Raw genomic sequence first — 26,150 nt, forward strand, 5'->3', positions numbered from 1 at the left:
GCACAGTTTATAGAACCACACTGTGTGGTTTTACGATACCGATTTTTAAGGTGTCATACACAGAATTTCCTTCTTTGTAGATTATCTTCACAGTGCAGATACAAGACATTTGTTATGTTTTATGCTGTCTCCATTGATACTCAGCAAGTCACTTCCACTTTTTGCATTCTGGGACTTTTTCCTTTACCACTGTTACTTTTCTTTTATCTTGCCAACATTTCTGAATTTCCTTTATGAAGGAAACTTGTCTGTATTAAGTTTCTTCTCTTTCTGGAGACATCTAAGGATTACAATTTAAATCTTTTATGCTTCAATCTGTTTACCTTTACTGCTGTACCACTATCTACAAGTGTCAGATTTTCAAACTACTTTTTTAAACCAGCCCTTGCCCGTGCACATAATTTGTGCATGCCATTGTTGTATAAACCTTTAGGAAAGGTAATAATTTTGGGCCCTGCCTTCAGATGGCCGAGCACAGTCCATTGGCTTTTGTAATCCCCACCCATAAGGTAGAGCAGTGAGCACTAGTTATTCTGTCTGTATTTTCCAATCCAGTCAACCAGAATATTTGCAATCATGGCAAACATTAGCTGTGATATCACAGGGGATTCCATAATTCCAAAAAAATTCATTTTAGCTGCACCACAGTCCTCATCAGCTTTAATGCTACTCCACAACTAATTTCCCAGGTCTCTACAATAGTAGTAAAATTTTGGGGAAAAGCACAAAGTCCTAGAATTCATACCCTTTAGGACCTGTCCCACAGCTTACAGCCCTCAATGACTGCAATGCAACTGTCTGCTTGCTGATGTTAATTTCTGCAACTTCAACCAAACAGAGTGGAAAATTTAATTAAACTTGGTAAAAAATGCAGAATCAAGAAAAAATAAATACTTACAGTGACAAAAGTTCAAGAGCAATGAGTCTGTCCTTGCTGAAGGTGAAGCAGTTGAGAATATTGACCACTTGAGAAGCTGGAACAGCTACCATTTTCTAGGACAAGAATTAAATATTATATTTAATAAGTAAATAACACTGCCCAGTAAAGAATGAGCAAAAAGCATTCCTGTTTTAACATTTACAGAAATCCCACACAAGCTTGTTAATTTCCTCTGTTTTCACTTTCAGCCTAGGTTGCCATTTCTAAACATTGACTAAAAATAATTTTCACACTTTTCAATGAAATTGAATCTCAACTTCCAGCACCAAAGGGCTCAAGACTGCAGATAGCTGAGTCGTGGCAGGAGAATCAGGAACACGGCTGAGCTGCTGAGGACAAAGTAAAAGCACTTGGCAGGCTGGGTTCTGGCCTGCAAGCTGTAGTTTGAATAAGCCTGGTGTAAAAATTTTTATTATTTGCCTAATGTTTATATTTAGCTTATGGAGAAATTAAATCTTACCTGATCATGTTCTTTCCTCTAGTCCTTTACACAATTCCAGAACTTGTGGGTTAGTCATGTCCATTGACCAGCAGATGGAGACAAGAGAACACAGAAGTGAGCTGAAGCATAAAACCCTAGCCTGCTAGGTGAGCCCTGTGGTATGTATCTAAACATACTGGAGACAACAAAACTGAAGCAAAATCAAACAACAACTTGCAGAAACTGATGCTATTGCTCCACCCCAGAGCAAGGAGCAAGTTAGGCAGTGCAAAATAATGACGCCTTTACTGCACACTGCTGCAGAAATAAAAATCATTGGGAGGGCTTCTGGAATAGTGTTTAAAGGACTAATGAAAACAAAATTAACAGGTAAGACCTAATTTCTCATTCCATATTGTCCTTACATTATTCCAGAACTTGTGGGATGTACCAAAGCAGTTTCTACTGAGGGTGGTCCCCACAGCCTCAGACAGAGATGCCACATCCACCCTGTAATGCCTGACAAAGGAATGGAGGGACGACCAAGTCGCCGTACTGCAAATCTCGGTCAACAAAAGAGATGCTGCCTCTGCCCTAGATGAGCAACTTGTCTCTTAGACTGCGCCCTCAATGCAGCCAGTGGCTGCCTTCCTGCCAGAATACAGTCACTTCATTGGCTCCCTATCCATTTCCGCATACAGTTCAAATTTCTCTTATTGACTTACAAGTGCATTCACTCTGCAGCTCCTCAGTACCTCTCCACTCTTATCTCTCCCTACACTCCTCCCCGGGAACTCCGTTCACAGGGTAAATCTCTCTTATCTGCATCTTTCTTCTCCACTGCTAACACCAGACTTTCACCTTGCTGAACCATATGCCTGGAATAGACTTCTTGAGCTGGTACGTCAAGCTCCATCTCTCGTCGTCTTCAAATCTAGGCTAAAAGCCCACCTTTTTGATGCTGCTTTTAACTCCTAACCCTTACTCACTTGTTCAGTACCCATGTTTTTATCATTCCCACCTTGTAATTTCCTTATCTCTTATTTGTCCTGTTTGTCTGTCCTAATTAGATTGTAAGCTCTGTCGAGCAGGGACTGTCTCTTTATGTCCAGTGTACAGAGCTGCATACATCTAGTAGTACTATAGAAATGATAAGTAGTAGTAGTAGTAAATAGGCCAAAGAAATGGACTCCCTCACCCATAGTGCGATCAAAGGTTTAGGCCCTGTTTCTGCTTACTGAAGAGCATGAAGAGATGACCCGTTCTTTAACATTCATTAGTGACCCCGAGATAATGCAGAAGAGACTGCTGCACATCCAGGAGACTCAGAGACAAAACCTGCTCCCCACAATCCTCCCTCTGAAATGAGGGGAGGTCCACTGACTGGTTAATGTGAAATACCAAAATTACCTTAGGCAGAAAGGATGGAACTGCCTATAATAAAATCCCCGCCTCCAAATAACAGAGAAAGGGATCCCGGCACTACAGGGCCTGCAAATCCGAAACACGGCGTGGTAACGGCCACCAGAAAACCTGTCTTCAATGTGAGATCCTTTAGGGAAGCTCGAATGAGAGGTTCAAAGTGAACCTTTTTCAACGCCCAAAGAACTATGTTGAGGTTCCAATCTGGGCAAACCAGACAGAAAGGAGGCCACAGATAGCCTACCTCTTTCAAAAAGTGTACAATGTCCAGGTATAAACCAAAGCTGCCACCTGCACCTTCAGCAACCCCAGTGCCAAACCCAACTGAAGAAAAGGCTAAGATGTGACCCAGCGAGGCAGAATAAGGAGAAATTGCTCCGTTTGCACACCAATTCTCAAACATCCTCCAAACCCTAGCATAGGCCGCTGAAGTAGAGTGCTTCCTAGCCTACAGAAGCATTGTAATCACAGGGTCTGCACAACCCTTGCGCCTCAATAGCCAAGTTGTAAGACCATAGGGGGACGGATCCTTCATTAAAACCGACCGCTAATGCAGTAACTCTCAACAACAAGGAAGAGGAAGAGATCGCCTGTCGAGAAGCCAAATGAGGTCTGCATACCATGGGTGCCTTGGCCAGTCCGGAACCACCAGGATGACTTGACTGAAATGAGATGTGATTCACTGGACAACAAAGCTCACCGTTGCCCAAGGAGGGAAGACAAAGTACATAAGTTACTATATTACTATGTACTTATGTACTTTGTCTTCCCTCCTTGGGCAACAGTGAGATTTGTTGTCCAGTGAATCACATCTCATAAGTACATAAGTAATGCCACACTGGGAAAAGACCAAAGGTCCATCCAGCCCAGCATCCCTGTCCACGACAGCGGCCAATCCAGACCAAGGGCACCTGGCAAGCTTCCCAAACGTACAAACGTTCTATACATGTTATTCCCAGAATTGTGGATTTTTCCCAAGTCCATTTAGTAGCGGTTTATGGACTTGTCCTTTAGGAAACCGTCTAACCCTTTTTTAAACTCTGCCAAGCTAACCGCCTTCACCACGTTCTCCGGCAACGAATTCCAGAGTTTAATTACGTATTGGGTGAAGAAAAATCTTCTCCGATTTGTTTTAAATTTACTACACTGTAGTTTCATCGCATGCCCCCTAGTCCTAGTATTTTTGGAAAGCGTGAACAGACGCTTCACATCCACCTGTTCCACTCCACTCATTATTTTATATACCTCTATCATGTCTCCCCTCAGCTGTCTCTTCTCCAAGCTGAAAAGCCCTAGCCTCCTTAGTCTTTCTTCATAGGGAAGTCGTCCCATCCCCACTATCATTTCAGTCGCCCTTCGCTGCACCTTTTCCAATTCCACTATATCTTTCTTGAGATGCGGCGACCAGAATTGAACACAATACTCAAGGTGCGGTCGCACCATGGAACGATATAACGGCATTATAACATCCTCACATCTGCTTTCCATACCTTTCCTAATAATACCCAACATTCTATTCGCTTTCCGAGCCGCAGCAGCACACTGAGCAGAAGGTTTCAGCGTATTATCGACGACGACACCCAGATCCCTTTCTTGGTCCGTAACTCCTAACTTGGAACCTTGCATGACGTAGCTATCATTCGGGTTCTTTTTTCCCACATGCATCACCTTGCACTTGCTCACATTAAACGTCATCTGCCATTTAGCCGCCCAGTCTCCCAGTCTCGAAAGGTCCTTCTGTAATTTTTCACAATCCTGTAGCGAGTTAATGACTTTGAATAACTTTGTGTCATCAGCAAATTTAATTACTTCACTAAATCATTTATAAATATATTAAAAAGCAGCGAGCCTAGCACTGACCCCTGAGGAACCCCACTAACTACCCTTCTCCATTGTGAATACTGCCCATTTAACCCCACTCTCTGTTTGCTATCCTTCAACCAGTTTTTAATCCACAATAGGACTTTTCCTCCTATCCCATGACCCTCCAATTTCCTCTGTAGCCAAGAGAAGAGTATTGAGTCCCTGCGAACTAGACTCCCTCTGCCGCTGAAGAATTTGGCCTCTTTGGCATTACTCCTGAAAACCATCAGGTCGAGAGACAGGAGACCCCAGGGACTCACAACTAGCTGGAAGGCTTCCTCGGACAACTCCCATTCCCCTGAATCCAAAGAGTTCCTGCTGAGAAAATCCACTCGCACATTCAAAGACCCTGAAATGTGCACTGCTGATAGGCAACGCAGGTTTCGTTCTGCCCGGAATATCAATAGCACAGCCTCTACTGCCAGCTGCGAGTGCCTCTCTGCTTGTTGACATAGGGTACCAACATGGTATTGTCAGAAAACACTTGGACAAAGATGACCTCAGGAAGGAAGCGAATGCCTCTAGGGCATAGCAAGTCGCTCTGAGTTTGAGGAGATTGATGGGCCAAGATGCCTCCGACTGAGACCATATGCCCTGGGCCAGATGACCAAGGACGTGTGCTCCTCATCCAGACAGATTAGCATCCATCGTCACTATCTCCCAACACAGAACTGGAAAGGAGACATCCTTGGACAAGTTCCTCTACACAATCATGACAATCAAAACTGAGCAGCAATTGTTGAAGTGGGCACAAGCGAGCCCTCACCCACAGCACCACTTCCATCGCTGCCATCATAGTTCCTGGGCATAGTCCGAAGTCCGAGGCCTGTTCTGATGAAAAAGAACTTGCACCTGGTGGATCAGTTTTTCTGGTCTATGCTGGATGATAAAAGATCTTCTCCTGCCCCCTGTCGAAGAGCACCCCCAGATGCTCCAATGACTGAAAGGGAACCAGTCTGCTCTTCTTGAAACTGATCACCCGGCCCAATGACTGAAGAAGACAGATCACCATAGCTATTGCAGACTCGCTGTCAGCAACGGATGAGGCCTGAACGAGCTAATCATCAAGGCATGGATGAACTCGTATCCTCTGACGTCACAGGTAGGCCGCAACAACCACCATAACCTTGGAAAATGTCCGTGGAGATGTGGTGAAACCAAGGGGATCGCCTTGAACTGAAAGTAGCGGCCCAGCAGTGCAAACCTCAGAAACCGTTGGTGAGGAGGCCAAATGGGGATACGAAAGTACACCTCCTTGAGGTCCAGTGCTGTCAGGAACTCCACCAGTTGCATCAAAACTATCACAGATCGCAAGGTCTCCATGCAAAAGTGCAATGGAGGTAGAACATTGGACTAAAGGTACCCTCCTTTTTGGTAACTACAAAGTACATCGGTACCTTCCCTGACTTCCCTTCTCATGAGGGACCGGAACCACTGGATCCAGGGTGAACAAGGACTCCACAGTTGCCTGAACCGCCAACACTTTGTCACCCTTTTGATAGCGAGCCTCCAAGAAGAGGGGCGCGACTGGGCAGGAGAATTCTAGTTTGTAGTCTTCCCTAAGAATATCTAAGACCCATTGGTCTTACGAAATGGAAGCCCCACTCCTTCAACAAAGCGTTGAAGATGACCTCCTACCGGCAATGGGGAGGCGTGGGCCTGCCTTGCCTCATTGGATAGTACAGGAGGCTCCCCACTGACCTCCCCGACTGGAAAGCGGACTGCCTGTCTGAACGAAAAGAAGACTGCCTACCCTGAAACTGCGACCTCTGACCAAACTGCTGGTGGAGTGGTTTGAGCACCTGCTTTCCCGAAATCTAGACCAGGAGGACTCCGCATTTGCATGAGCTGAACTTCTTGCTTTGTCCTCAGGCAGGTGCTGCAGTTCACACTCTCCCAGCTCCTTGACCAGGTTACGCATGTCCTCCCCAAAGAAGCATTTGCCCTTGAAAGGGAGTTTCAGCAGCTGAGACTTGGAGACCACTTGCACAGCCCAATTCCGCAACCACAGTTGCCTCTGAGCCACAACTGCCAAGGACATACCCTGAGCCAAGGCTGGAGCATATTGTAGATCGTGTCCACTAAGTAAGCCAGCCCAGCCTTCAACTGGCCAGATTAGTGCGTCTCCTGCATCACCGATTGCCGGTGTCACTTCAAGAATGTTTGTGCAACAAAGGAGCTGCAGATTATCACCTGCAGACCCAGGGAGGCCACCTTAAAGGACTGCTTTAGAGCGTGCTCAATCTTTCTGTCCTGTAAATAGATCCTTTAAAGCAATACATCCCTCCACTGGAAGGGTGGTCATTTTCATGACTGCCGTCACCAGCAAGTCCACACATAGTAGCTGGAGCTTTCCTTTTTCCTCCAGTAACAAGCCATGGCACGCTCCACTTTCAACCCTATGTCTGGAGACATCCATTCACCTCCTCTCTCATCTTCCCCAACTTAAAGGAGGAACAGCAGCCAGATGATTCACGGCAGGCTCCACAGCAGGAGCACTGCTTGACCGACTCAGTGGGAGCCGCCATCACCCCCTGGGAATACCGTGTGTCCGATATGGGAATCCTCACTGGCCTGGCAGAAGCCCCCCTCCAAGACACTGCCGAAACAGCCTTGGGTATTGCTCCAGATAGGAAAATAGAAGGGAGACTTACTGGCACTGAGCTGCACCAGCCCCTCTCCCTGCACTGAGCTGCACACAGTTGTCTCTACTAAAGGGCAAAACATTGCCGGTTTCAGGAACTAGCTGTTGAGCCTTGCTTCCCAGATCAATGAGAGGAGCACAAGGGCTGAAGGAGACAGGATTCTGGAATCTCCAGAGATGACCTCCTGAAAGGAGACTGCCGAGAGCCAGTTGACCAACTGGACTAGGAGCAGCCTATTCAGAGCTCAGGGCTGAGCTATGACCATCCACCTGCTGGAGATAGAAAATAATGAAGGGCTGAGCTAACAGGCTAGGGTTACAGTTAGGTGCAGTTTTGTCTCTCGCTCTCCGAGTGGTCCCTATCTTGCTCCTTAACCTTTCTCCCTCCCCCCTCCCCATTGTTATGATGAAGTCTAACTGTTGCTAGTTTGCATGGCTTGAACTGCCCTTTCCTATTCACCATCAATCAATGTATATAAAAGGCGAGTGTCGTACTCACTCGCAAATGCGCAGTACAGACCTTCTCTGCCCCGCGCCCGCGTCAATACGTGATGACGGGACGCGGAACAGAGAGGGTCTGTACTGCGCATTTCTGAGGGAGGGACACCGCCGTCTAACGCTCCCCCCACCTGAGTCGCTGCCGCCACCCACCTTCTACCCGGTCGGGCCCTCGCTCCACTATTGAAACAGTGAGGGTCCGGGAACGCAGCACTGAGCTCTGCTCAGCTGCCGACATTGCCCTTCCTTCTTCTTCTCTGCCTCTGTCCCGCCCTCGACGACGTTACGTCACACGAGGGCGGGACAGGCAGAGAAGAAGAACGAAGGCCGACGTCGGCAGTTCAGCAGAGCTCAGTGCTGCGTTCCCGGACCCTCGCTGTTTCAATAGCGGAGCGAGGGCCCGGCCGAGTGGAAGGTGGGTGGTGACGGCTCGGGGTGGGGGGGGCAGCGGCGAACTCGGCGGCGGGGGCGGGCCTTTCACCCCCCCCTTCCTATAATAGCCCGTTTTTACGGGCTCAAAGGCTAGTTATAGCTATGTTCTTTACTCTGTTCATTATATTTTTACACTTTATTGTACACCTTTTTGAACTGCTTCTTAGCAAAGGCGGTATATCAAGCCTAAATAAATAAATAAAATATGCTTCAGTTCACTTCTGTGTTCTCTATCTCCACCTGCTAGTCGATGGACATGATTAACCCACACGTTCTGGAACGGTGTAAGGACAATATAGAATTTATATTATGCAGTTTGAGTTAGAACATAAGAACAAAAGTGTTGACATACTGGGACAATCTGAAGGTCCATCAAACCTAGTATCCGGTTTCCAACAGTGGCCAATCCAGGTCACAAGTACCTGGCAAGATCCCAGAAACAGTAAAACAGATTTTATGCTGCTTATTCTAGAAATAAGCAGTGGGTTTTCCAAAGTAACATAGTAGATGACGGCAGAAAAAGACCTGCACGGTCCATCCAGTCTGCCCAACAAGATAAACTCATATGTGTATACCTTACCTTGATTTGTACCTGTCTTTTTCAGGGCACAGACCGTATAAGTCTGCCCAGTACTATTCCCCGCCTCCCAACCACCAACCCCTCTTCTCCCCACCTGCTCCACCACCCAATTTCGGCTAAGCTTCTGAGGATCCATCTTAATAATGGCTTATGGATTTTTCTTTGAGAAATTATATAAATCTTTTTAAAACTCTGCTAACTGCTTTTACCACATTATACAAGCTATTTCATTGGACTATATCATTTACTTGCTTGCAATTTTTTTTACATATTAAAATTGATTTGTTTTTGCTGATTTTCTACCTTTTGGTAAGGTGAGAAATAAGTATTTTCAATGTGCACTGTCCTTCACTGGGCATATTTCCAGCTGCATTGGAGAGTAATATTCTGTATGAATGATTTACACATGTAAATGGATAAAAAAGTGTCCTTGCAATGAACAGGTAAACAATACTACTAGATATACAATTCAGAAATTTGGCAACTAACATATCTGGATACAATTTCTGGCATAAAACTGAAAATCTTACATAACAAGATCAGAATTTGGCACTTCACCACACCTAACCAAGAGTGTAGATGGAATAAGGAAGAGAATCATTAAAAAGCCCTAACACTACTTACATGTTGTAAAGCTCGCATTGCCTTTAGCTGGGGTTCTGCCCAAGAAAAGTATTTTAGTAATTCAACAACCTAAAAACAAAACAATGCATCAAATGAAATTCTACAATAATCTCAAAATTTTAGATGCAATTTCCAGTGCGGGATTAGCTTGCACTCAGCAGAACACTATCACAGGATGCCTCAGCGCTTCCCACAGTAGTGCTCTTTTACCATGTGGTAGGCAAGTGTTAGGCCTACAGTGCCTTAGTAAAAGGACTCTTTAATGCGCGGTTTACCAAGTAGTAACTGCTAAATTGCCGCAAAGCCCCTTAATGTGATATTGTGCTAGCAGTTAAAGGGCCCCATGGGATTTTTTTAAAAGACCCAGGGAAAATGTTTATCCTTACTTTCACACTTGTTACACTTTCTTGAGCACTTTGCTGCTATTTTGCTTGGCTTTTTTTTCCTTAAGGGGCACTTTTACTAAGCCACGTAAGCATCTATGCACACCCAATGCGCGCCAAAATGGAGTTACTGCATGACTACCACATGGCTCTTGCAGTAATTTCATTTTTGGTGCACGTCCGATACGCGCGTCTGAAAAATAATTTTTATTTTCAGATGCGCGCTAAGTGGCACTTGATGTGCGTAGGTTATTACCACCCTATTACTGCGTGAGTCTTTGCCGCTAGGTCAATGGTTGTCAGAAAGGTCTCAGATCCAAAATGGACGCGCACCAATTTTGATTTTGCCACACCTACATTTTCGGAAAATTTTTTAAAAAGGCCTTTTTTTACAGGCGCGCTGAAAAATGGATCAGCGCACGCCCAAAACCCCTGCCTACACTACCGCAAGCCATTTTTCAGCGTGCCTTTGTAAAAGGACCCCTAATTTAGCTTTTTTTTTTTTTTTACTTTATTTTTATTTTTGTTTTTTATAAGCTCTATAATCCAAGTGACAAAATTGAGGAGTCTGACCAACAGCTCCTGTGTTGTTGTTAGTTTGGGTTTGTTTGTTTTTTTTAAATCCTGGATATCAAATTTTTTAAAAATAATTGGAAATATATTGTCTACAGTGATTCCAGTCATAGCATTCATATCCAAGTTGGGGGGGGGGAGGGGGTAACAGAATTGCATGAGAATGTATGAATTAAATTCAGGACTTGATCTGAATTTACCATCCCCAAATATGTAACATGATACTGAACATTACCTGTTCACTAGAAAAATATCCATGTACATGTTCAATAGCTTTTAATTTGTAGTCTGTCAGGATAGCCTGGAAAACAAAAACAGCAGAACCAAATTAACTTTGAAGTTCCTTATTTCAGGGGAACTTATTTTCTACAATTTCTCTGAATTGTTCTTATATGACCCAGGCTGACCATCCATTGAATACTATTCAGCTGGAAATGATCCTATTAACCGGCCTGTCTAATAAAGAGAAAAGCAATGATTACCAAACAACTCAGATTTCTCTATGTACAGAAGGAAACTCATTTTGTTCAAGGACATGATCAGGATCCTTCCAAAAATATTCCACAGACCATCCCATTGCAAACCAAATGATAACAAGAGGTTGCTTTCACATACATTCACTACTGCCATCACATTCACTGCACAGAAGTCATTTCCTCCAAAGCCAAGTTTGCAGTGAGGGTTCAAAAATCTCATTGAATTAAGATAACTTTTTATTAAGTTTTATAAATATCAGAGATACCCAATGTTTCCCAACGATAGAAATGTTGTATAAATATCCAAATTAAAGTCTCTCATATAGTAAAATTTCAAACATAGCCAATAGTTAGGAAGAGGTATTACATATGCAGTATATGTAAGACGGATATACATATGTTAGATTGATAGTCTCAGAGATATTTGTAATGAATATAAACTTTCCCTCCCAGCACTCCCAAAATCCCACTTTATTATGACACTCTTCATAATTAAATATAAAAATAAGGGATCCGTTAACTAAGGTACACTAATGGATTTAGTGTGTGCTAAATGACAGGAAGCCCATTATCCCCCAGATTCTATTTAGTGTGCCTAGAGATCTGCACCAAAATTCAAGCATAACTTAACAAGCTAATCAGTGTTGATAATAGCTCTTAACAAGCAATAATGAGCACTAATTGACAATAACTAGAATTGACGCGCACAACTCGCTAAGGGGCCCTTTTACTAAGCCATGGCAAAAAGCGGCCTGAGGCAGTATGAACACGTCTTGTGTGCGTGCCAGGCAACTTTTTACTGCGTCCTGGAAAAAGGGCCTTTTTTAAAGGGACCTGAAAATGGACGTGTGGCAAAATAAAAACCAGCACACATTCATTTTCGACCCAAGACCTTACTGCCGCCCACTGACTTAGCAGTAAGGCCTCACACGCTACCCAGACAGTAGGCATGCATCTCTCAGATACTGCCATCTACTGCTGGGTAAGTGTCACACGGTAGAAAATAGAAAATATTTTCTACCACGTCTTTTCAGCGCTCACCAAATTCAGAATTACCTCCTGGGGCACACGGTAGCCAGGCAGTAATGTCAATTTGACGTGCAGGCCCTTATGCACCTTTGTAAAAGGGCCCCTAAGCGCATTCTGTAATGCAGTGTGCCTCACTTCTAATGTGCACAGGCAAAAAGGGGCGTGGTTATGGGTGAGGAAATGGCCATTTCGTGGGCATTTCGAAATTTACACCCATAGTTATAGAATATTGCCCAGTGAGTCTAAATGTACGTGCTGGGATTTACGCCACGTTTTTGTTGGATTATTTGTAGTAAATAATTAGCAGATTTTAGTACACACAGCTTCAGCTTTAGAAATGTTAATTTCTTTCTTCATCTCTCTCTCATTCACCCCAGAATAATTCACTGCTGAGTCACTTTAAAGTTGAAGTAACAAAACATCTGTTTACTCACAGTTTGCAGTTAGATTATAATCAGACAGGCTTATATATACATATTATTATACATTTGTATTATCAGCTCCTTCCATGTGCTTAGATGGTAATGGATGCTCACACCACCATAGATCCTCTCAGGTTAGGAGAGATCATGAGCTCCATGTGCTCCATGTGCTGCATGTGCTGTGTCTAACCCCCACAGGAAGTTGCATAGCTGTGTGACCTCTCTAAGTAATTCACATCAGAGGTCACAGAGTAATCACAGAGAAATAATAGGTGACAGGCAATGCATGTAAAAATACAATACATTCCAACAAACCCCTTCTCATGCATAACTGTCATGCAATTATTTATTCATACAAAGTCCAAGCTTTATACGCAGATTCACAAAACGTTCTCTGGGTAACGGTTTGGTCATGATGTCAGCTGTCATCTCACTGGTGTGACAATAGTGTAGACTGATGACCCCTTCTTTTGCCAACTCTCGCACGTTGTGGTATTTCGTTGCGATGTGCTTGGTGCGTGACTGAACCTTGTCATTCTGTGACAGTCGGATGCAGCTCTGATTATCTTCCATTATCTGGATTGGTCTCTTTTCAGCTATTCCGAAATCCAGCAAAAGTTTTTCAATCCACATCAGTTCTCTGCACGCTTCCGATACGGCCACATATTCAGCTTCTGTAGAAGACAGACTCACAATACTTTGTTTATGACTGGCCCATGAAATTTGTACATTTCCATACATAAACACATATCCACTTGTGGATTTATAATCAGAATGATCCCCTGCCCAATCTGAATCACAGTAACATATTAGTTTTGGATTACTATTGGCTGAAATCTTTAATTTACAATCAATGGTACCCTTTAAATACCTTACCATCCTTTTAACTGCAGTCCAATCTGATTTGGTAGGTGAGCTGACCCTTCTGCTCAAAATTCCTACTGCATTTGCTATATCAGCCCTGTATGTGGTAGCTAGATATAAAAGCTTACCTATGGCTGATCTATATTGGATGTTATCTGGTAAAGGTTCTCTTACTGTTTCATCCTTCAGAAAATCAGTGATCATAGGAGTGCTTACAACTTGGGCATCTTGCATACCTAAACTTTCAATAAGCTCATTTATTTTCTGCTTCTGGCTTAGAAGATAAGAACCATCATTTTGTTTCTCAATTTCTATACCAAGATAGTATGACACATTACCAAGTTCTTTTATCTCAACATTGAGGTTTAAACACTTTACAATGTCCTTGTACTCTTGCTCACTTTTGCTTGCAATGAGCAGATCATCAACAAAAGCTAAAATGTATGCATATTGTCCATTTGTGCACCTAGTGTACAAACATTTATCTGCTTCACCTTGCTTAAATCCTAAATTTGTCAATATTTCATGCAATTTTTCATTCCAACATTTTGCACTTTGCTTTAATCCATAAAGACCTTTGTTTAATTTACACACTAGCTGTCTTTGTTTTGTATTTATGAAACCTGTTGGCTGTTCCATGTACAAGTCTTCAGTTATATCTCCGTGAAGAAACGCTGTTTTCACATCAATGTGGTTGACTTGCATGCCTTTTGAGACTGCAATGCTCAGAAGTGTTCTGATTGTCGTGTGTTTCACTACAGGTGCAAACACTTCATCAAAATCTTCTCCATATTTTTGAAGATATCCCTTTGCCACTAATCTGGCTTTATACCTTTCCACTTTTCCTTGTGCATTCCTTTTTAACTTGAATACCCATTTGCATCCTATAGCTTTCTTGCCAGGAGGTAATTTTGTAAGAATCCAAGTATTATTTTTATCCAATGCATCAATTTCTTCTTGTGCAGCTTTATGCCATTCAGCAGCTTCTTCTGCTGGCATTTTCTCAATCTCATCCCATGTTAAGGGCTCTTGAGCTTCTGCTGACTTTGTTAGGTAAGACAGTCTTAGGGGTGGAACACCTTTGTTTTCCCTGGATGAGCGTCTGACAACAGGTTGGTCTGACCTTTCCGCATCCTCTAAATCTGAGAGTCCTTCTCCAATTGATTCCCCTTCTCCAACTGTACTGTCTTCTTCAATGATCCTTTCTGTGTCTGCTTCCTCTGTCTGTTCCTCGTTAGATACAGATGAGTTGCTTTCAGACATCTGCCTTGGTATGGCATTTATATACACTGGCATGTCTATTATGGTTCTAGTTTCATATTCTGGATGATAAGGCTCATCTGGGATAATCCAGCCTTTATCAACCCTTTTGTTTTCATCAAAATATGTAACATGTCTTATGCCAACAATGCCAGTTTTCAGATTCAAAATTCTATATCCTTTGTGTCCTGGAGCATAGCCAACTAAAATGCCCCTTTCTGTTGTGGAATCCAGCTTATGCCTTCTTTGCTTTGGTACATGAGCATATGCTGTACTTCCAAATGTTCTTATGTGTGACAGGTTTGGCTTCCTACCATGCCATGTCTCATGTGGTGTGCGCTCAGCGCCTTTAGTTGGCATTCTGTTTTGTAGGTACACTGCTGTGAGAATGGCTTCCCCCCATAGTCTTTTAGGGAGATTGCTATCTGACAGCATACATCTGGTCATTTCCACAAGTGACCTAAATTTTCTCTCTGCAACAGAATTTTGCTCTGGTGTATAAGCTACTGTTGTGATATGCTGAATGCCTTCTTGTTCTAGAAATGTGCGCATGCTTTGCGAAGTGAACTCACCACCATTGTCGGTCTGAAGAACCTTTGGTTTTCTTTCAAATTTATTGCTCACCATGGCTACGTATTTCTTCAGCATGTCTGTGACTTGACTTTTTTTTTTCAGCAAATAGGCCACACAATATCTAGAGAAATCATCCAAGAATATTAGCACAAATCTGTTATTTCCCAATGATGGGATATTAAACGGTCCACATAAGTCACTGTGTATTAAGTCCAGCACTTTATTACTCCTATTTCCTGTGTATGCAGGAAATGAGGGTCTCACACCTTTTTGAGTAACACAGTCTATGCATTTCTCCATTTTACCAGCATCTGCACTTATCTGAATGCCGGTGGCCAGTTGCTTACTGTAAAGATCCTGGATCACCTTAGAATCACGATGTCCCAGGCGGCGATGCCAGATTTCCAGACTACATTTACCATCATTCTTCCTTACTTGCGCCATATGTGAGGCTTCACCTGAAATGCTCAGTTTATAAACATCATTATGCATAAAAGCTTCAGCATACACTTCATCATTTTTAGAGATTGTGCACTTACTGTTTTCAAAATGAATCACAAATCCCTTCTTATCTAATGTAGATACACTAAGCATATTGCAAACTGCTTGGGGAATATACAAGACATCACTTACAGGAATTTCTTTAACTTCATTAGACACTTTGCATTTTAAGAATCCAATACCTTTTGCTTGGATCTTAGCAGTCCCTGCGTTTGCAGTTTTAAGAATACCTTCCTCTGGACACATTTCCTGAAAGAAATCCTTACAATTGGTTAAATGGCATGTGCTCCCTGAATCCAAAATCCAAGTACTTTCATTTGAATTATTATTTACCATAGTCAAAGATTTTTCTGCCATTAGAAAGCCCTTGTGTTTATCTTTGTCCTTCATACATTTCCTGGTTTGAAAATTCTTTAGTTCCATTGGCTTAGGTGAGCTAGAGGGAGTGTTTTGTGTTTCCTTACACCATTTAGATACATGTCCCTCCTTTCCACATGAGTAGCAAATCAGCTTGCCCTTGGGTGGAGTTTTCCCATAGCTCCGCCTTCCTCTGTTCTTTGCCAAGAAATTTGTTTCATTTCTCTCTGACTTGCTTTGAGAACACATCTCCTCAGAATCATTTATTATGCATTCCTGCCTTAGTTTTGATGTTGCCTGTTCAAAAGATTGCCCTTCAATGGCCTCATTTACAGACCTAAAAACATCAAACTTCTTTGATAGTGAGGTAAAAAGAAATGCTCTTTTCAATGCATCACACATGGGAATTCCAGAAAGTTCTAACTTTTGAAATGAAGACATAAGATGCATAATGTGATCATTACATTTACTTTTATCCCTTAATTTGGTTTCATTCAACTCTGCCAGCCAAATTGGTTGCTGCTTTGCATATGTAGTTGCATACATAGTTCTCAGTTTATATAAAATGTCCTTTGGTGTATCTTTTCCCTCCACTAATATGGCTTGTTTTTCTGAGAGAGCTTCCAAAAGCATGCACTTCACATAATAGTTTGCATTGTCCCATTCAGCCATATTTTCAGCTGTTCTGTCTTGGTCTAAGCATATATTTAATCCTTTTGCTCGAAGGAGACATATGAATCTTAGTTCCCACTGCCGATAATTAAACTCAGTTAATTTAGGCACCTTGAGAGAATAGAAAAATGGTGAATTTCCTCCCTCAGCCATTTTCTTAGCCTTCTGTCTGCTGTGTGGGGGGAGAGAGAGACAGACTGAATCTTTCCTTTAAAACTTAAGAGAAAAATGTGGCTTTTTTTTCTGCCTGGTAATATTTCTCTTCTTTTTCAATTCCTGGCCCTGGGCCCATAACCCTTTTGTTGGATTATTTGTAGTAAATAATTAGCAGATTTTAGTACACACAGCTTCAGCTTTAGAAATGTTAATTTCTTTCTTCATCTCTCTCTCATTCACCCCAGAATAATTCACTGCTGAGTCACTTTAAAGTTGAAGTAACAAAACATCTGTTTACTCACAGTTTGCAGTTAGATTATAATCAGACAGGCTTATATATACATATTATTATACATTTGTATTATCAGCTCCTTCCATGTGCTTAGATGGTAATGGATGCTCACACCACCATAGATCCTCTCAGGTTAGGAGAGATCATGAGCTCCATGTGCTCCATGTGCTGCATGTGCTGTGTCTAACCCCCACAGGAAGTTGCATAGCTGTGTGACCTCTCTAAGTAATTCACATCAGAGGTCACAGAGTAATCACAGAGAAATAATAGGTGACAGGCAATGCATGTAAAAATACAATACATTCCAACAGTTTTTGCTGGTGTAAATGGATACGTGTGGTTTTACATGCCGAGATATCAACTAAGTCTATTTTATATACTGCACCTAAATCTAGGCGCCACTTATAGAATACGCTTAGTGAGCACTGATTTCTGCGCCAATTTTTTAGGTGCCATATATAGAATTACCCCCTATATTCCTATGGGCTTCTTATCATTTAGCACATGCTAAATCTGCAGCGAACCTTCGTAAAAGGGCCCCCCATTACACAATTATAAAAATTGAACAGCTGATGTTTCTAAACAAGGTCAGATCACCTAACTTTCATTTCCCCAAGCATTTCTCATATGGTAACCATATAACCTGTAATTTTTCTACTTTCTTTTTCATTTGATAAGTGAGTTTTTCCACTACATAAATTTCAGAGAGCTTGCACAACCACATTCTTCAATAAAAGAACTTTTGGCTAGAGCATATCTTGCTGCAATTAGACAATGGCAAAAAAAAAAAAAACACTAACATATGTTCTTGAATTAAACCATAATCTTCCTTACCCAATACATATATTTCATATTGAAGTGGAAGAAGGGTATTAGTAATGGATAAAATATATTTCTGTATTTCTTTCCAAAATTATTGGATTTTTGGGTAATTCCACCATTTCATCAAAATCTCCCAAACTGATCACATTTTCGCCAACAAACTGATGAAACATTGATTCTATTTATGAATCAAGTTAGAACAATAATACATTCTCATTAAGATCTTAGGGGGTCTTATACTAAGCCATGGTAGCGTTTTTAGCTTACATTAGAAATCAGCTGGCGGTAAATGCAGAGACACCCATTATATTCCTATGGGCGTCTCGGCGTTTATTACCAGCTGATTTCTACCATGAGCTAAAAAAACTACTGCAGTTAATAAAAGATCCCCTTAGTTTGTATGGCAACCACATTTAAAGAGATGGATATTTTAGTTGTATATAATCAAATCGTAGTTGTAGGTAATCAAATCAAACCATGAAAAACGCGTACGACCACCTCTACTTCCAGAAATCACTAAAGACTTACCTGTTCGAAAAGGCATATCCTAATGACCCAACTTAATTATCTGAATCCAGCAACTCAAAGAAACCCAAACTTGTTATGAACTTAATGAACTTTATATAACTTCCCTCTCTCTGTTTCCCTAATGTGTCTGTACATATCTATTTCATTTAAAATAACATCACTCTATATTTGTTTCTTCACCGGAAGAGGCTTTCGTCCCACGGCGCTATGTAAGCCACATTGAGCCTGCAAATAGGTGGGAAAATATGGGATACAAATGTAACAAATAAATAAATACATCTTTTCCCAATCATCTTTAGTCATGGTTCCAACAACAGATTCCCGTTGATATTTAAATAATTGGGTTGGTCCTAGATTTATTAATATATTGTATAATTTTGAGATGAGGCCTTTATTAATCTGTAGAAATAGAATTTTTTCAAATAATAAGGGTTCTCAAGTGTTTCATATGTGGAGGAGCAGCTTGGTAGTTACAGCACCGGTCTTGACATCCAGAGGTGCCCGGTTCAAATCCCACTGTTGCTCCTTGTGATCTTGGGCAAGTCACTTAGGGGGTATTTTACTAAGCCACGGTAGCGTTTTTAGCTCGTGGTAGAAATCAGCTGGCGGTAAACACCCAGATGCCCATAGGAATATAATGGGTGTCTCCATTTACCACCAGTTTATTTCTACCGCGAACTAAAAAAAGCTACCGTAGCTTAGTAAAAGATCCCCTAAGATCTTAATGAGAACATATTATTGTTCTAACTTGATTCATAAATGGAATCAATGTTTCATCAGTTGGTTGGCGAAAATGTGATCAGTTGGGAGATTTTGATCACGTGGTAGAACTGCCCAAAAAATCCAATAATTTTGGAAAGATACAGAAATATATTTTATCCATTACTCGGTGTTTACCACCAGCTGATTTCTACCAGGAACTAAAAACGCTACCGCAGATTAGTAAAAGACCCCCTTAACCCTCAATTGCCTCAGATACAAACTTTGGGCCCTGTTTACTAAGGTGTGCTAGCGCTTTTAGCGCATGTGCAAAATTAGCATGCACTGTGTATGCATCCATAGGAATATTGTGGGTGCCTACACTGTTAGCGTGCGCTAAAAATGCTAACGTACCTCTAGCGTGGCTTAGAAAACAGGGCCCCTAGATTGCGAGTCCTCCAAGGACAGGTAAATACCCAGTGTACCTGAATGTAACTCACCTTGAGCTATTACTGAAAAAGGTATGAGCAAAATCCAAATAAATAAATATTAATAGTTTTGGTAGCTAAATGTCAAGACTTGAAAGAATCGATATCGTGTTATATTTTTTCCGAGTTTTTTCTAGATAGGATTGCAAAAACAATTATTTAAAAATTCAGAAATGAGAGAGCTCCTAGTCTCCTGTCCTGCCTCTCTACATAGATTTTTCCCCATATTTCTAATAAATGTTCGTGTTGAAATATGGTTAAAAGGTGAGAGGTATGGGGAGGTCCCCGCTTGTTGGTGTTATAAGGACTTGTAGGGCTCATGCAAAAGACACAAATTAACAGCTAGATCATAGAAGGAGCATGTTGCAGACAGCTTAACAGATCTGATGGAGAGGAAAGAGGGGAGCTAGTAGCCCAGCATGCTTAGAGAATAAGGTAAGCCAATAAAACGAGTCACATAAGACATAGGGATCTGGGATATGTGCTGTGAAAGAGCTTATCACAGGGAACTACAGGATTATATGGATTTGTAGTCTTATCCATTTTAAAGATACAGACATTGTGATCTGTTACAGACAATTAACATATTCACATAAACAACAAACAGCTTGCCTCCATGCAAATAGGGCAGAACAGCCATCAAATTGGTTACTAACAACCAATTAGTGACGCTACATGGCACAGGTTTGAATCTGTGTATGCATCTGGATGCACAATATTCTATAAGCCAGTGCACCTAACTTTTATAGTGTGTATCTCAAAAGGTGTGTGTAGTCATGGGGCATTCCAAAAGGTTGCATGCATAGCTATAGAATACTAGTTCAGCAAGCCAGCTTACACCTGGTTTCAGCAGGTGTAAGTCTGGAACTTAGTCTGGGTGTGGAAATTGGTACTAAATGCAATTCTATAAAAGGCAGAAGACCATTTTAGAATAATGTTTAGTGCCAAATTTTTCTGACACCCATTTTTGAGCATTATTTATAGAATCTGGTCCTTAATGTCCAAAGATAAAAGCTGAAATTGCAGCAGAATACTGCTGAAAGCTGTTGGACTCCATGCCTGAACATATCCTCAGGCTTCTGAAGAACAAAGGACACCAATGCACATACTAAAAAAAAAAAAAAAAAAATTTCTGTAAATGCCACCTTGCAATGCAAAAATTACCTGTTTCCATGTTTTGCATGGATGTTTGTATATAACATATTCCCTAAGCCTTAACTTGCATGTTAAAACTGGAAAAAAAATTGGACCACTAAATTAAGCTTTAAAAAGTTTTGTTTCCAAAATTTTGGCCATGACTGTAGTAACTGTGTATAATCATATAAAGATAAGACAATATAGATATATGGATACATTGAAACACTGTGCGGTCATCACGGCCTTTTGTAGCTACAATTTTAACTGGAGTACTGCACATCTCTCCGCCTCAGGTTTCTGGGTATCACTGGGGCAATATACGTTGTTCCCTACCTTTCTAATTTCATCAAGCACCGTCTCAAATGATTTCTTATCCATGTTAATCCGTTCACAGCACCAATATATCGGGGACTAAGATAGGTATGCACGGGTCACTGCATTGATACAGAAACCATGGGGAAGGGGACTAGGAAGACAACATTACCACCGCCACAGCTGCTACTGGCTGCAGATGTCCACACAGCAGCCAGCCAGTCCTTCTTTGTTATGAGGCGGCTCCAGGCCGGGGCAGGAAGTGCTTCCTGCTTCGAGCGCTTCCGGGGCACAGAAAAAAAAAAGGGCCCGAAGGTTGGTGGAGGGGGGCTCTGGAGGTCGACCGGAGGGACCAATTGCCCTGCTGCTAGGCAAAAGGTAAAAAATGGATACAGCGGGATCCTCGGGGAGTCGGGATCTTCCCGGATTCGATCAGAAAACTTTTAAAAGTTCATTTTTTTGCCAGTCGTTTAAATATTCACGTTTTACATATATCCTCCGAATTTTTTTTTCTCTGTTGATAGTATTTAACGCTGGAGATCATTGATTATTCTCCCGGACGATCCCGCAGATCTGGCTTTTGCACCGTCCCGTTTTGTGCTTACAGTTAAATACTACTGATGATTTATTGATTATATATTGGCTTGTTTAGTTTCTGGTCATATCTTGGAAGCACAAAAGGCATTATGAATGCACAATTAAGAGAGTTTTCAAAGCAGTCAAGCATATAAAACTTGAAGTATTTGCTATAATGCTTTTTTTTTTTAACAACAAAAAGAAATTTGTTCGTGCTTCATTCACTCACATATTTGCTCATCACCCCATCTGGGAGGACAGAATTAAGCGTTTAGGATTGTAACGTGGTGTTTTGTTTTGTTTTTAAGAGGAGCGGATGGGGGTTGTGATTAGCTATACGAATAGCCCTCGAAGGAGTGTGTTTGTACAGACAGCACCAGGAACATGTTTTACTAACAAAGAAACGACCTTCTTTTTTTTCTTTCTTTCTTTCATTTTTAGATGCGCGTGTGTACGGAAATAAATGTAATGGTGCTCTGCTCTTTTTTTTTTTTAGGCTTGTATCTGGAGGAGAGCGGAACATCCCAACTGGGGTTGTGGACATTGGCAGCCTGCCGAGTCCTGAATGGCTTCTGGTGGTGGTGACGCTCAGCAGCAATTCCTGGGGGGCGACCGGAGCACTGGGACGTGATGAAAGCCAGGTCGGCGCTTTGCCTGTGCGCGGTGGTGATCGCCGGCGTCTCGTGCTCGCTGCTGCTTTTCGGCTCGCCCTCTTCCGGAGAGGCTCAGCAGCAGGTACTTCTTCTAACAGCCCGTATGTTGATAGCTCCAGCAATGCGTGCAGGTGCAGGATTGAGTAATGTGAAAGCCCCCAGAGGGTAGTTACCATATGGCTCCAGAAAAAGGAGGATACATTGATCCAGTCCAGGTTTTGCTTCCATCGAAAGCAATGGAAGTAAAACCCAGACTGGCTTAATCTGTTCTTCTTTTTCTGGAGCCATATGGTAACCCAACGGGCGCAGGAGCCTGTGTCATGGGGAAGTTGAAGCTGAATGCCTTTTTTGGAGTATGCAACTATGATTGTACACAGCCGTCACTGGGTTCATAATTCTTCCCCCTGTTTGAACTAGATTGTAAGCTCTTTGAGCAGGGACTGTCTCTCTATGTCAAGTGTTCAGCGCTGCGTGCATCTGGTAGCGCTATAAATGCTATTAGTAGTAGTAGTAAGTAGAATTGGGGGGAGGGAAGGAATTGTGTTTGCTGTTAGTGTTGTGCATTGATCTGTAAAGGGGTCCGTGTATTCCTGATTACATGCCCACAAGAGCTATGCAGTAGGCATAGCTTTTGTGTATGTGCCCAAGGATGTGTACACATCCTCCTACCCCTCCCCCCCTCCTCCCATGTCCTCCACCACTGGTTTTCTGGAGCAGCTCCCTGCTGGTCCAGCAGACTCCTCCCGACCCACCCATGCACTAAAAAAAAAAAATCCCTGGTGGTCCAATGGATCCCCCGCCCCCCTAAGAACATCGTTTGAGGTCCGGTGGACCCCAACCAACCTGACCCAGCAGACCCCCAACCAGGCCGGACTGCCTACTAGCCACTAAAAACCCGGATGGTCTAGCGGAATTCCCCTCCATCCTTCCACAAACCTTAACGTAGGAGGCAGGAGGACCATCTATTCCATCCTGCATCGGGCCAGCTCGCTTTCAAAATGGTGGTGCCTAGCTCCTGCCTAGTGCATCCTGAGATGGTGCTTAGGCTCCTTCTGTGCATTGCACAGAATTGTTAATGAGCTTGTTGGCATTGGAGGGAATCACTAATAAGCTCATTTTGATGCTAGTGAGCTCATTAGCAAAGGACTTTCTGACACTGCTTCTGTGCACATTAAAGCACTGGCTGAAAGCATGTGTGCATTATCCGCACAATAGCGTTTCATTTAGACTGGCTAAAACCGGTCTAAATGACACATTGCAAGCCCAGTTTCCTTTGAGCATTGGCCCCTAAGTCACTGTTTTGTGCACCCCATTTGTTTTTTTCTTCTCTTCCCCAGAGCAATTAATACCATTGAAGAAAATATATACTCTTGCCCCATTCATCCCTCCCCTTTTCTTCCATGCATAGTATCATCTGCTGCAGAACACCTCACTGTTCCTTCCTTTGGTTGAGTGTCCTGGGCAAGGAAGGAGCGAGCACCTGTCTAAAGTGTTCTCTACAAAAAAAGATTCACACTGTACATCAGATTCCTTCTAGTACTATACAGTTACCTGTCTAAGGGGCTCATTTTCAAAGCACTTAGACTTACAAAGTTCCATAGGTTACTATAGAACTGAATATGAAGAAGTGCAGAAATCCAAAAGAGATGTTCCAGATAGGAGGGGAGAGATTGGTAAACTCGGCTCAGGAGAGGGACCTGGGGATTATGGTGTCCAACGATCTCGAGGTGACAAAACAATGCAACAAGGCGGTGGCTGCGGCCAGAAGGATGCTAGGCTGCATGGAGCGGAGTAGAACCAGAAGAAAGGTTCCAGAGCTTCAATGAATTCTATAAAAATGAAACCAAATCTCCTGCATATACCAATTCAGTAGAGAAGAGAACCAACAGCACAACGGCAGGAAATACTTTTTTTCCATGAGCAGTATTTCCTGCCGTTATGCTGTTGGTTCTCTTCTCTACCGAATTGGTATATGCAGGAGATTTGGTTTCATTTTTATAGAATTCACCTTTGTTTATAATTCTACTTAACATGGGTACCCTGTGAATATCCTGTGTGACCCCTGAGGCAGACGCCTGTGTGCGTTGAAACACGGACCGTGTCGGGTCCCTTGAATTATCAATAACATTTTCCATTATCATCTCCCGAGATGGTCTAGTCTGTGGTCGGCCTCTACTTTCTTTGTACTGTGATGCTTAAGTACTGCAGATGGTAACGTAGTGCAACTGTTTTTCTTCAGTTTGATTTATATTGTTGGATGGTAGTATTCAGATGCCTAGGATTTCATATTCTACATCTCTTTTATAAATGACGCATAGCGGGAGTCACGTCATGAATGGCGTGATATCCTGTTCAGATATATATTGAGATACTGCTCATGTGCTTATTTTTGGTTTGGCGGTACTTACTGACCGAGGGCGTTTTTTTAAGCAGTTTGTACTGTCAAGCTAGCTGCTAGTGTTTTCTGGTAAGATCTAATATTAGTTTGATAGAAGAGTAGAAGATTTGTCATTTGCACAGAGGTAGTGTGGAGGTTAAGTCACCAAAGTTTCCCTTTATTTGCATTTATGCAGATATCTATATGAAGGATGGAATTTTAGTATTGGTAAGCTTATTTAGTGCTCTGTTTTTCTGCGTTATAACACCTTGCGCACAGAGGGGGTCTTTTTCAAAGGTGCACTTAACGTTTTTAGCGCATGCTAATGATTGGCATGCAAACATATAGTGCATGCTTATTTTTAGTGCGCACTAAAAACGGTAGCACGCCTTTATAAAAGGACCCCTGAATAACTTAATAATATTAGGGGGTCTTTTACTAAAGCTTAGCTCGACTTATCTGCAGCAAGGCCCATAGGAATAAAATGGGCCCTGCTTAGATAACTAAGTTTTAGTAAAAGACCTCCCTTAGTTGGCACTCTATACGTATGAATAGTTCTATTAAGCACTGCTGACAATAACAGCACTGATTTTTTTTTTTTTACACACCGTTGATGGTAGCATTCTGATGTAAGTTATAGTGGACTGTCATACATTCTCTCTGGGTTTGTGTTTAGATTAGGATTATACATAAGAAACGTCTTTTTCTATCACAGGAGGGTTTTTGTAATGGCACATGGTACTTATTGCATTTTTGCACCGAGCAATTAATGATATATTTTTCATTGAAGGTCATTTGACCATTTGTTTCACTTTTTTTCTGTTTATTGCCAATTTATTGTTTGTTTGTTTGTTTTTTGCCCAGTTTATTAAGGATTTATTTGCAATACTCTTTAAAGAAGTTTGGTTGTTTTTATTGGTAAGATAGGCAGCACTGTTTGTAGTGGTTTATTTTAGCCTTATTACATACCTATTATTTTATTTTGCATATTTATGTATGATTATAATTATTTATTTATTTAGATTTTGCTTGCACCTTTTTCAGTAGTAGCTCAAGGTGAGTTACATTCAAGTACTCTGGATATGTCTCTGTCCCAGGAGGGCTCACAATCTAAGTTTGTACCTGAGGCAATGGAGGGTTAAGTGACTTGCCCAAGATCACAAGGAGCACCTCTGGATTGCAAGACCGTTGCTCTAACCACTAGGCCACTCCTCCACTATATGTGTTAGAATTTTGGGGGGAAATAGTTTTTTATTTTTAATTTACTCATTTATTGTGACAAAAGTGTTATTTGCTTTTATGATTTTTAAGTCCAGTTTTTGGTTATATGATTAGATTTTTTTAATATTGATGTGATTTCATGATCTATTTATATAATTTAATTACTCCTGCTGGAATTCTGCGCAACTACAGAGCTCAGAATTCCACATTTTTGTGCAGAATCTGCACTCCGAGAGGAATTGATTGGCTGGCTGACTCCCCCCCCCCCCCCCCCCCCCCATCAAGCCTTGTTGGACCTACCTGAGTACGCCCTGGTGGTTTAGAGGCCTCATCAGGGGCAGGAAAGAACCCGACT

General features: G+C 42.0%; 2 protein-coding genes across 3 annotated transcripts in view; one reads left to right on the forward strand and one right to left on the reverse strand.

The window, feature by feature from the left end:
• PROSER1 (proline and serine rich 1) overlaps window positions 1–21,212 on the reverse strand; it is a 68,207-nt gene extending 46,995 nt beyond the window's left edge. The window contains exons 1-4 of the mRNA XM_030200411.1: window positions 20,990–21,212; window positions 10,616–10,681; window positions 9,425–9,493; window positions 899–993 (exon numbers count right to left, since the gene is read on the reverse strand). Of these exons, the coding sequence (XP_030056271.1) occupies window positions 899–993; window positions 9,425–9,493; window positions 10,616–10,681; window positions 20,990–21,034 (275 nt within the window). The 5' untranslated portion in view covers window positions 21,035–21,212. The remainder of the gene's footprint in view (window positions 1–898; window positions 994–9,424; window positions 9,494–10,615; window positions 10,682–20,989) is intronic.
• An 878-nt stretch (window positions 21,213–22,090) lies between these two features.
• The window catches only part of NHLRC3 (NHL repeat containing 3), a 28,040-nt gene continuing 23,980 nt past the window's right edge, over window positions 22,091–26,150 (forward strand). For both annotated transcript variants that reach the window (XM_030200413.1, XM_030200414.1), the window contains exon 1: window positions 22,091–22,279. In XM_030200413.1, the coding sequence (XP_030056273.1) occupies window positions 22,175–22,279 (105 nt within the window). In that variant the 5' untranslated portion in view covers window positions 22,091–22,174. The remainder of the gene's footprint in view (window positions 22,280–26,150) is intronic.

Source organism: Microcaecilia unicolor, chromosome 4 (assembly GCF_901765095.1).
Source record: "Microcaecilia unicolor chromosome 4, aMicUni1.1, whole genome shotgun sequence".
NCBI classification, from domain to species: domain Eukaryota; kingdom Metazoa; phylum Chordata; class Amphibia; order Gymnophiona; family Siphonopidae; genus Microcaecilia; species Microcaecilia unicolor.